Source organism: Homarus americanus, unplaced genomic scaffold, assembly GCF_018991925.1.
Source record: "Homarus americanus isolate GMGI-L3 unplaced genomic scaffold, GMGI_Hamer_2.0 scaffold50325, whole genome shotgun sequence".
Taxonomy (NCBI): Eukaryota; Metazoa; Arthropoda; class Malacostraca; order Decapoda; family Nephropidae; genus Homarus; species Homarus americanus.
The window spans coordinates 428,894-441,024 of NW_024742772.1; the positions used below are offsets into that span (position 1 = coordinate 428,894).

Below are 12,131 nucleotides of genomic sequence, written 5' to 3' on the forward strand. Positions count from 1 at the left end.
ACAAAATAAAAGATACTTTTTGGAGCGAGTGTATGTTACAAAGATATTAAGCAATATTCTTAAAGTAAAATTTAGGTAAAAGTTATTTTTCTTTACAGCTTTAGTAATGTACCTGGGAACAAATATATTTACGTGGACTTGGTTTCTTTTTATTATTATTATGTGAACATCTCCAGGCCCCAAGGTGTTTGTATACTATGTTGTTGACTCCTTCATCAAGTATCATATCTGGTAAAACACATTTGTTCATTAATTCATGTTTTGTTTTATACCAGATGATGATTATAGTTAAATAATCACATCAACTGCCTCTATAATTTCATATGCTTGGAGAGATTGATCCACACTTTATTTCTAGGCAGGAGTAGGAAGTTGAATTACACGAGTGAGTTGAGTACCATATAACTTTACCTTGAATTCTTTACTTTAACGAATACACAGAAAATGTTCCTCCTTATAGTGTACCACTTTGAGTAAAGGACATTTTCTTCTTTGCTGTTACACCCTTGTCTTTAAATACAGTACTGTACACTGTATCCCTGAAAGAGCTACAAGGGTACAGTAATCAATGGTATCAAACCCAATATACAGCAATTGCCAGATATTTTACTTAGTCAATCAATTAATCAAACCTATAATAGAAAACATTCATATATAAACAAATTAATTATATTTTCATGTGCCCAGTTGTGGTCACCAAAACCTATCTCTATATTGACCAGGTAATTGGGTGTCTCCAAGTACCCATTAATGTTGAGGTTCGTATTGAAACAGCCTCTACAAAACACCTGAATGGTTAAGAAAGCATAAATGTACTCTTTAACCTTTATCATCTTCACTGAGATTTATCTGTATACTTGAGAAATAATAAATTATGAAAAGCAATTAATAAAAGTAAATACAGAAATAATAAGAGTTATGTTTATATTACTCATAGGTCATCACTGGTTACAAAATGGTAGCATCCAAAAACCAAGAAAAAATAAATAAAATAAATTAAATCTGTTTAAAATAAAAATACAATCTAAGGATACAGTTAAGAATGTCTCAGTCTCATTAAATTTCTTTCCTCTACAATGGATGTTTTTCTGTAATAATTATGTTAAAAAAATACTTGGATGGGATGGAAGTACAGTGTACTGTACATATATGTGTACGGACAGGTGCAAATCATTATACCTTGACACACACACACACACACACACACACACAAAAGAAGCATACCGTAATAGAAATAAAGACAGTACACGTATTAGAAGAATAGTTTTATTAGTCCATAAATACATAATTTTACTTTCAGGCGGACTATCTATGGAGACATCAAAGTTCCAAACACTCCTCTATACAGTACATGAAACCTTCAGAATACATTCAATGCAAACTGAACCAAAATTTCTGATGGTGCACATATGAGTGCCTTATTAACAAACATTCCTTACCATCCACGTACATGAGGTCAGAAAATATGATAAGTAAAATTAAAACAATTACTGTATCCTCCATTATTTTGTACTGTACCCGAGTATAATAAATACCCACAATTATCTCGTAGCTGGGAAAGAATACACACTATCTTCCATTATCAGGGTCAAACATTGAAGACACAGACAAATCATGACTTGTACCAGGTCCGTACTTCCACCAAATGGTATTTATACAGTACCTCTTTAATATGATGTTCCCTTTACACTTAAATCCAATTTCAGTCTGGATAATGAAGCTGCTCCGAGGCATAATTAATTCAGGTGTGTGTGTGTGTAACCATTTCAGTGAGAGAAAACTAAGTCGGTCATAGTTTTATGCTAAAAAATTTAATATTTTTTATAACAGGGGAAAAATGAGTGATCTGTGAAATCCATACCACTAAAGAAAAATCTAAATAGGAGCTGGACACAGTTGAAGGCGAAGAAACAAAGTTCTATTTGGCAAAAACTGCTAAAGCTGGATTTGACATGAGTTTAGTTTCTTTCCTGCTTCTTCTCGGGTCAGGGTTGCTTCAGCTGCTGTTTGGTTATGGCGTCCCTAGGTCCTGAGCCCCAAGCCTTTGGTGAGCAAATTTATGAGTCATTCTAGTCAAGTCTAGGTTATAAAATTTCTCCTTTATGAAATTCTGATTATGAAGTTAGACAGTCATTTTGGATACTGATAAAAACTATCCAAGATTTTGCACTTTTGTCCTAAATCCTCATTGGTCATGCTGATGACAACTGGATAAAATGTAAGTCCAGTGTTATAATATACTGTACTGTATACTGTGCATGTCTAACTCAAGTGGGCGAGTTGTGCCGCTTGCAACCAAAAACACAATCCGACACTGTCCATCTGGGTAATGTAGTCTGCCATTAAAAAAATTTAAGGGGTTATCTATTGCTATGGACTTCACAGGTCACTTGATAATGACCCACTTGTCAAAACCGCAAATACTAAGGATACAGCTGTCTCCCTGGCCAACTACCCGGTAACTCATAGGGTCTTTAGCTGTCTCCTTGGCCAACTAACTCTTAGGGTCTTTCTACACCTAATGTTTGGCTCATACTGTTTTAGTTTTTGCCTGTCAAATATCCACTGGTGGAGAATATACATACAGTAATGTCTTCTCATGTGGAAGCTAATCATATGTCTGAGGGTTCATGACAACCTGGAATGGAATATTTTGTCCAATTGTTTAGTTGATGATCAGTAACATGAGCTAAAACACACTAGTGACGTCATTTTCATGTTCTGTTATGTTAAGAGACAGTGTCCTTGTACTCCTGTTTTGTATGCTAGGAGACAGTGTCCTTGTTCTCCTGTTCTGTATGCAAAGAGACAGTGTCCTTATTCTCATGTTCAGTTATGTTAGGAGGCAGTGTCCTTGTTCTCATGTTCAGTTATATCCTCCTGTGGCTGACCCAACACTAAGCATTCATATGATGTTCCTCACTATTTGTTCCATCTTGATGAGAATTAATGGAATTATTTAATCTCTTGTTTTATAACTGTGTCTTCACCTTCAACATGGTTCAGTGCTTCTGAATACTGTTGTGCTTGCTGAAAGTAAACACAATACAGTCTTAATATATACAATGACATGTACCTCATGGAAACAAAGAGCTATTACCATATTTATGTAAGTGTAAAATGCCTCAAACACGTTTTTTTGTACATTAGGTTTTAAGAATATAAGAAGTTGAGAGACAAGATACTGTACTATCCTGAATAAAATATCATTAAAACTACAGATGTGCATATTGGACTTGTTATAATATTTTAATACAATGTACAAACTGCTTTAAATAGGAATATATACAAGAGTTTGATTAAAGACATGTAACCTGATGGTAATGAATTATGTTATCATGTTCACAACCAAGTGTATAAAGAAGCAAGAAAAGTTGATGAGATCATATGAACCTGAAGAATATTTGTATGCATGTATATACAGGCAGTCCCCGACTTACGACGGGGTTAGGAACCCAAATCCAGGTCGTAAGTCAAGAGTGCGAAAATAATACATAGAAAATCTAAAATGGGTGTCTCTTTTTCTTCTCAGCACCACAAAACTCTCACTTTTTAACTAGCCAGCCCTTTTAAAGGGAATTACAAACGAAAATTTTGTCAGTACACAGCGCAATCACTAACGTCGGGACTCAAAAATACGTAATTTGAAAAAATTTTGGCACGACTGAGGCGGTCGTATGTCCGGGTGGTCGTAAGTCGAGTAGTAGCTGTACTTAAACCGTTCATTCAACAAGAAAATGGAAGCAAGAGTACTATGATATTAAGAATTATAAAGTTATGAAGGTGACAAGGAAGCTGTGATACTAGTGACATGAAAGGTCAAAGTATCATCAGAAAGAAAGATGTGATATAGGAGTAATGAATGGCAAGAAAACTATTAAAAGCAACAGATGGACTATGTACTGTACTAAGGTGCCTATGGGATGAAGGGGTAGATACAGTCCCCTTCACTAGTGCATTTACAGGGGGTCATCAGATTTTGTGTAGTGTGCAGCCCTGTGTTTGTTTACATTCAACAGAAGGAAACTCGCAGTAGTACGGTAAACATAATATGGAATGAAATTAAAGTAATATTAAAACAAATATTTCAAAGATAATGATTTGTTGAATGTTTATATGACAAGCCAGTGCAAATGCACTAGTGAAGGGGACTTTACCTGTATATAGGTAGTGATGTACTCCAGAATATGTTTATAGTCAAAGTTTGAGATATAGCATTAGTAACATTGTTGTATGGAGGAAGAAAACATATGATGTGCCCATAAGAGTAATGTACCGGTATACATTTTTATATTTCGTTATTCTTTTTTGCATACCTACCATCATAAACTGCAACATCAGATTATAAGGTGTGGTGTCTTCTGCTGCAGGATGTTGCTGAGCATGGATAGTCCAGTATTTTCTTTTGTAGACTGCTGTAATTCTCCCTGTGGTGAAGCCGATGCAGGTACATATTGTCCTATTTCTTCCTCAATTCCATCATTCATTTGGCACAGCTGAATTGTTTTGTTGTCTTGGCTGCTACTATACGGGATGAGCTTATATTTTTTTTTATACTAGCTTGCTTATGATATTTTTGTAAAGTAACTTTAACTGTATGATGCATTTGTAGTTCATTTTCAGATTTTGTTTGTTTCTGTAAATGATATTTCCTTCTTTTTGACGCTGCCTGTGCTGCACGGTGTCCCTTAAGCTGTTCTTCAGTCATTCTTTTCATACGGAGATGACGACGCAACCGTTGTGCTTCAGCTTCGGCAGCATGATGAGCTCTTTGTTGCTCTTCAGTCATATTTTGGAGCTTACGCTTACGGTAACTTCTTTTTGCTATTGCATCTTCCTTTTGTTTGGCTTGTCTCTGTTCTTCAGTCAGTCTCTCTAGCTGCCGACCACGACGTCTCCTCCGTTCTCCAGTTGACTCTGTACGTCTGATTTGCTTCTTGTGTCCAACCACTGACTCATAAAGCTGAAGAAATTAAAGAAAACTCAATAGCTTAATACAGTATCTATGAATACAACAGACTGTGCAATATTTTAACATACAGTGCAGTGCAGTACTGAACTGTATTACAACAAGAAAAACTTAATTGTTTTCAGTATACAAACACACAGTTGCCCCCATATATCTCCTTATTATATACCTGCCTTCTTGGCACTGTCAAAGGCCCACAACTTATATGAACTTACACTACACATACAAGATGAGACACTGTTATTATCATTAATGGAGAGGTGATCCTTGTCCAGAGAGGGCACGTCCCCAGCGTCACCACAGATAATATCATCCAATGGTTCTGGAAGAAATTGCAAAAAGTATGTACTAAATTTGATTTTCCCCCCTAATTTTAAGCTGCCTATTGTTGACAACCCTACCGAGAGAACAGGAGCCTCAGTGTTCATTTTCAAATTCATTGGATCCCTCTGTGAAGATACTTTTTGAAGCCAGTGTAAAAAAAATATTTACGTTACAGTGGTCCCTCGGTTAACGAACACAATTCGTTCTAGAAGGTCGTTCGTTAACCGAAACCATTGTTTCCATGGGATGTTGGGTAATTGGTTCCAGCTCACCGAAAATTACATACAAAGTAAAAATAAATGCAGTAAAGTACACTTACTTTGAGGTGTGTATGTAGAAGGCTCCTGGTTGATGATGATGATGATGGGAATTAGAAGTGGGGGTGGAGGAAAAGGGAGAAGAGAAGGAAGTGGGGGTGAAAGAGAAATCACCCCATGCTTCATGCCGTCATTTCACCCATAAAATTTTAAGTTCACTTGGTGTAATTCAAGATTATTTTCTTTAAATCAACACTGCACTGCACTATATATTGTCAATATGTAAAATAAATTTCAGAATGACCAATAATTGTACTGTAAAAATGTAAAAATTGTTTATGTTCAAGAGAGCCACAAGCAAGATGTTACTTCCACTGACCAGAGATACAAACTGGCACCTTGCTGGGTGAGTCAAGTGGCTGATTGGCACACAAAAAACTAGTTTCCTGTACTGCAATTATGTTAAATAAGTGTTAAAATAACTAAAAAAATTTAATATAAAACTTGGAAAATCATTGAATAGTACAACCTTCTTGATATTTACTCAAATGGGAACGAATTTAAGCCCTAGAACCGATTACTGTATTGGCGGACTAATATTCCAGCTGGTGAGCAAGCGAAAACATGTTGACATGATTTTGTAAAAATTTCGTTTACCAAATTTTTTTTGTTAACCGAATTGAAGATTCTTGATTCTTATGGAAGGTAATTCGTTAACCGAGGCGTTCGTTAACCTAGGGATCACTGCGTGTATATATATATATATATATATATATATATATATATATATATATATTAGTTGCCATATCACTTGGCTCTAAAGTCTGGCGGGCTTTTGATATAAAATTAATTCATTATCTTCTGTGTCCTTTAGTTCAATTCAACTTAAGAGAGTTGGTTTGTTTTTAATCTAAGCCACTGTGAATGAGGTTATTCTAATAGTAAATCAAGCCCCAATAAGGTCTGGCATCAAAACAACACTGCAGGGCCAGAGGCTATATGTCTGAGATCGTAATATAAATAAAAATTATGTACAGCACAAACTTACCAGGTTTTACTTCAACAAAAGATATCAAGTTGTTTAGAAGCTGGTCTTTATCTACCAGTGGGTCTTCATCAACATTTGAGTATCCTCCATCTTCTGCTGGAATGTAAATTCATGCTTATCACGTACTGAACATTGATTATAATCCTACACTAGTCTTTTGCATTGCACGTACAGTACATGAGACAATACAGGTAATATATAGTAACAGTATACTTGAGATTTCTGTAATGAATGTTTACAATGGGTGATTTTTTACAGTGAACCTTTAATGAAAAGTTTTTAGTAGTATATATACAGTGTGTCTCAAGGTTAAGAAATACTTGGCAAACATTACCTTCATTATGTATTGGTTGGCTGTGTTTAAGAAGGTTTTCAGGTGCTTCTCTCTTTATCACAGGAAGACATCTTACTTGCTCATTTTTTCTTCGATCTTTAAATAATTTTGCAATTTCTCTACATCTGCATGTAGCTCCTATCTTCATGTATTTCTTTACACCAGCCATTGCATCATGTTTACTCTGTACAACACTTTCTTCCCGTTGCAGCTCTTGCATTTTTTTATATATGTCTATTAACTGCTTTTCTCTTTTTTCCTTCAACGCTGCTTTACGTTTTTGCTTTATTTTCTTTGCAGCTTTTGATAGCCGTGACAAATCAGACCCTCTTTTCCTAGGCATGGTTGTTGTACCTGTAAAGAAAATGGAGGATTACTTTTGAAATCCCATTCTATAAGTGAGTCTGATTAATGCCATACTATCACACATTGGTAATGGTCAATAATGGTCTAGCATTTTTAAATGCATCCATATTAAATGTTTATCTATGTACAGGTACCTTGTAACTTTAAATTCAATCAGGAAAACACAGTAATAGTGTAGTTTAGGGCGCTGAAGGTAACATTACTGGTATTACTAATTTTACTCCCAATTGGGTTACAGCAATTTTGGGTTCACCAGAAGTTATATACCACTTCCATCACAAATGGATAATAACCAAGATGGTAATTTCACACAGGAAATTCTCGTAAATCTGCATTCCCCACGTGTCGTCTGTTTACAACTGAGTCTGAGCGTACTCTCATGTCCACAAAAAAAAACGTAAAATTACACCATGATTCTTCAACAAAGTTGATTTCATTGGTACTAGATATCAAAATAAGTACAGTACTTTTTGTTAAATATGGTGCCCTAGGCTCTATGGGTGATAACTCAAAAACGACTTATTTTCGATGGAAATGAAAGTCAAATTCGTATGAATTGGACCAAATACCATGGGAAAACTAAAATTTATGGTCGAACAGTAGTTGGGGCTGAAACTGCAAATTTACCACATTACTAATAGAGTACAATACAGTAGCTTATTTTCTTTGGCAGTTTAGCTTGTACAGTACAAGGTCCAGTGTATTTTTTTAATTGAACAATCCCAGAAGAGCTCCACCAGCTTAATAGTATATTTACAAGAAAGTTGTTAAGACTGTTTTGGGAAAAAAAAAACACAGTACTGTACTGTGTACAGATACATTCTGGAACCAGTACTTGCCAACAGTATGTAACAGACAGGGGTAAGATTGTTGTTTCAATCATTACTTAGAAGTTGAAATTATGTTTTTCCAATGGTTTTTTTATGTGTTTAGAATGATTCTGACTTTCATTTATACCATAAATCACTACTTTTTGAGCTATAACCCCCTTTATCCAATGATAATGGGGGACCCCCCAGTGGGAACCAAGGGTTTTGGTAGGTTAAAATAAAAAAGGTAGTAATTTGCGGTCGAACTAAAGGTCAGAATCGTTCAAAACATCCAAAACCATCGGAAAAACATAATTTCAACCTAAACTAACCAAGCCTAAATCAAACCTAACCTATCCACCTGTGTGCTTACTTTAATTAGACTCAGATAACTCAGAGTTGGGTCATTGGGGTCCTCCTCCTTGTCATCCACAGGTCGCACTGGCCGCTGTTTCTCTGACTGCGGGGGATAGAGCTTGCTGGCAGTGACGAAGAACTGATGTAAAAGCCATCCTCACTGAACTGCATGTTGAACAAGTAACATGCCAAATACTGCTTGAAGTAGAAGACTTGTTGGCAGGTCGCTTCACCGACTCCTTGAGATCCCTCCACAGACGCTCGATATTCCGCGTGTGGCTGGTGGAGTCATGTGAAACAACAAAATTCTCAAAGTGGTTGATGGTTTGGTGGTCGTATCAGTGTTCCTTCAGGCTGTTGTAGGCTGCCCACTTGTCACTCACAACAGTTGACCCTGGCAGTATATATACGTCTTGATTAGCAGAATCAATGTGGCAGTGTCGTGTTTACAGCCACGAGGTTCTACGAGAAGAACGATGAAAACTTCTTGGAGATCCTCTCAATGCCGCCGAACACCCTCTTATCAAATTGTGACTCATCTATTTCCATGACGACAGCAGGGCCTCCTACTGGCTTTTGATGGTCAAACCAGTACTCCTTAGCTTACAAACAGAAATTGTGCTAGTCGACACTTGTATTGGGAGACAGGTGCAGGCACTTGATGACAGTATGATGTTTCCTGACCTTATGGAGCCAATGATTGACAAATAAGAGCAGTTTCCACAACTCCAGATGTTTACCGTAGAAAATGTTCCTTTGCAGTGTGACACTGTAATTGCACGTCTTCCTCTTCCTAGACTTGGGAATAAAAATTCTTCTCGGACAGCACCAAAGGTGTTTTTCAGCTCAGTAACTACAAGCCTTGTTACACCTTATGCATGTAACTTCCGTAGGTAGAACACCGTGTTCGTGTAGTGCCACGCTTCTCCGTCTTTACCGTAATATTTAATGTGAAATCTGGTGATGGTTTGGAAGTAGTTGAGATCACAGCCACTACACAAGGGAGACACCGTGGAAATAAATTCAAATTCAAGCGGGTGGCAGCGGGGACCTATACCAAGCTGTGATTGGTTGATACAAAATCATACCCACCAACCAACGTCCAAAGAACTGCGCATGCATCAGACTCTAGCACATGCGTAATGCAGCTTACCTGTAGTATCCAGCAAGCGAACACAAAGGAGCTCTCTTGGACAGTGGTAACATACATAAGAAGTTAGAAAAAAATACGACTATTTTCCAACAAATTATTGCGATTTTCTTGGAAAGTAATCGTTTGTGAAAGAAATGCTACTGAAGAAACGAGTCTTAGAAATGTCTAAACTAAATGATTCCAAAACTTAACATCCTAAAGTTCACTACAAGACCAAAACAATAATAATACCTATAGACATGACCAACTACCCAAGCAGCTAACAGGATTAGGTAATATTGCAGTAAACAGCAACCACTGAATTCCGGAAATTCACTACACTCAATAGATAGAACTATTTGTTCAATGATAATGTTCTTATACAGTATTACACTTCCATCACAAATTGATAATAAGGAAGTTATTGAATTTTAAAAAGAATAAAATCAGAGCACCTGTTGCTCCTGCGTTGCTCAAATTGTGTGTGTTCGTACATTCGCTTACCCCCTGCGCATGTGCCAGCGGGTGGCCGCAGCCAATCAAATCTGGGCGGGGGCGGCAGCCAATCAAATCCAATAAAAAATATTGACTTATGATTCAACCAATAAGCGTTCAATATTCGGCGTGGGTGCTAAGATGCGGGACATTTTTAATCAGTTGCAATATGGAGCCATAATGTGCTGGGTGCGATTTCGATTATTGGAAGTTTAACGTATTATTTCATTCTAAAAATAAGGAAACTTTAGAGAACAGAGGAACTCACAATGCATTCTGGTCCCTGACTCGGAGTAAGGTATGAAATGCTCTAACAGCTATTTATATTCTCGTGGAGGCTGACAACGCGACTCTAGGGTTATTACTAGCATTTGGGGGTCTGGGGGCGAAGCCCCCAACTTGGGATCACCGGGGGTCTGGGGGCAGAGCCCCTGGCTAGGTTGTTAGGTAAGGTTTAGTTTGGTTATATGGTATAAGTTAGCAAGCACAGAGTACCAGGAATTCAGAACTCGCAATCGATAGAACTATTATGAGGGGTGAGGGCTAAATCACAAACGAGTGATTTCCGACAAAAACGAAGGTCAGATTTGAACCAATCGCATAAAAACCCATCAGAAAAACACTTTTTTCTTTTTCACACTCCATGGTTGCTGTAATATGCACAATTACCACCGAGAACCTTCAGTCTACCTCACAGTTCTTTCATTCAAATATCTTATTATTACCCTACAGGTGTTGCTTGTACTCTCTGAATACTGTCACATTATTATAGTTATTTATATTTGATATTTGTCTCTCTGTTACTGGGTGTCTTGTCTCGGAGGCTCAGATGCTGTTGGTTTGGTCTCGTATGTAAACAATTGGCGGCGCTTCATCTCTGTTATTCCATGCACTATTTCTTTAGGACGGCAAACTTATTACATAGATAGCCATATATATATAATTTTTTTTTTCAGGCAGATTGATAGACAGACTGGTAGGTAGATTGCCAGATACATACATACAAGTTAATTTTGATTCAGCGTGTATATAATATATACATTGTATATTATACAATGTTTGAATGTACTGTAGATAGTATGCAATATGCATAGACAGCGCAGGTATACAGTGTACCCTTGTTTAAATACAACTTAAATGGCCAATAGTAAATTCCACTGCTCATCCATACAATCCATGAATCCCAGTTTACTAATGAATAGTATAAATAAACGCCCTACTTAGTAATGTCCTCTTAGGTGTTTATAAACTTATATTAATTCACTCCCTTGGCCGCCTATAGCATAAGCTAAGCAATTGCGGGTGTTCTAATCTCTCTCGGTACCTGAGGCGCCGTAGTGAAAGCACGAGTCTGGTGGCCGTCTTTTGGAAGTTTTCAGTCAGCTGATAGTCTCTAGCATATCTCAATTCTTGTATTGTTAAAACATTTATTACTTTAAGTAAGCCCCACAAGGGAATGGCAAAGATGAGTGTGGGACTAGTACACTACCCTGTCCTTTTGATGTAATAGTTTTTTATTGTCAGTAAAATATTTAAATTTAAATTTTTAGCATATCTCGGGGACTAGATGGAGTGACAATACTGCAAACGGGGAGTGAGTATGTGGGGTACAGGTTGTTTGGTTCACACTCAGGATGGGATGGAGAAAGGAAACTCAAAATGTGCTCTCTGTATACATATTGTATTGGATGTACAATGCAGCTTGGTGTTGGGAAGGCAGCGTGGTTACAAGCGTTGAGTAGAGCGAACTGGTTGGTGAGGATGCTCAGAGGAGGACCAGCTTGTTTGGTCGCCATGCTCGCCGGCGGGAGCGAGGGCCGCCAGGCAGGAGGAAGAGGAGGTGGTGTTACTTGCTGGTTGGTGTAGGTAGAAAGGGAGTGGTCACCACGAGGTCAGGTCTTATATAGCGGAGGTAGGCGTGGCTTAATAGTTGACCTCCGTCATGCAAGGCGGCGGTGGTTGACCTAGACCACGAGGCATACACTGGGGAATTCGCGGGGTCGGCTACTCAGCGACAAACAGCGTTTGTAGGGGAGGTAT

General features: G+C 37.6%; 1 protein-coding gene across 7 annotated transcripts; it reads right to left on the reverse strand.

Moving 5' to 3' along the window:
- Window positions 1–1,252: 1,252 nt before the first annotated feature.
- On the reverse strand, window positions 1,253–10,989 carry LOC121877037. 7 transcript variants are annotated; one of them, XM_042382651.1, is made up of 6 exons: window positions 10,896–10,989; window positions 6,933–7,286; window positions 6,599–6,691; window positions 5,185–5,291; window positions 4,321–4,963; window positions 1,253–3,030 (listed from the first exon to the last, which is right to left on the reverse strand). In XM_042382651.1, exons 2-5 carry the CDS (start codon window positions 7,273–7,275, stop codon window positions 4,484–4,486), a joined length of 1,023 nt encoding a protein of 340 aa, XP_042238585.1. In that variant the 5' UTR covers window positions 7,276–7,286; window positions 10,896–10,989; the 3' UTR covers window positions 1,253–3,030; window positions 4,321–4,483. The 7 variants fall into 7 exon arrangements, 6 of the variants coding, with proteins under 6 accessions (XP_042238585.1, XP_042238581.1, XP_042238584.1 ...); XM_042382647.1 differs by having other exon boundaries at window positions 6,599–6,694; XM_042382650.1 differs by having other exon boundaries at window positions 10,817–10,959.
- Window positions 10,990–12,131: the final 1,142 nt, after the last annotated feature.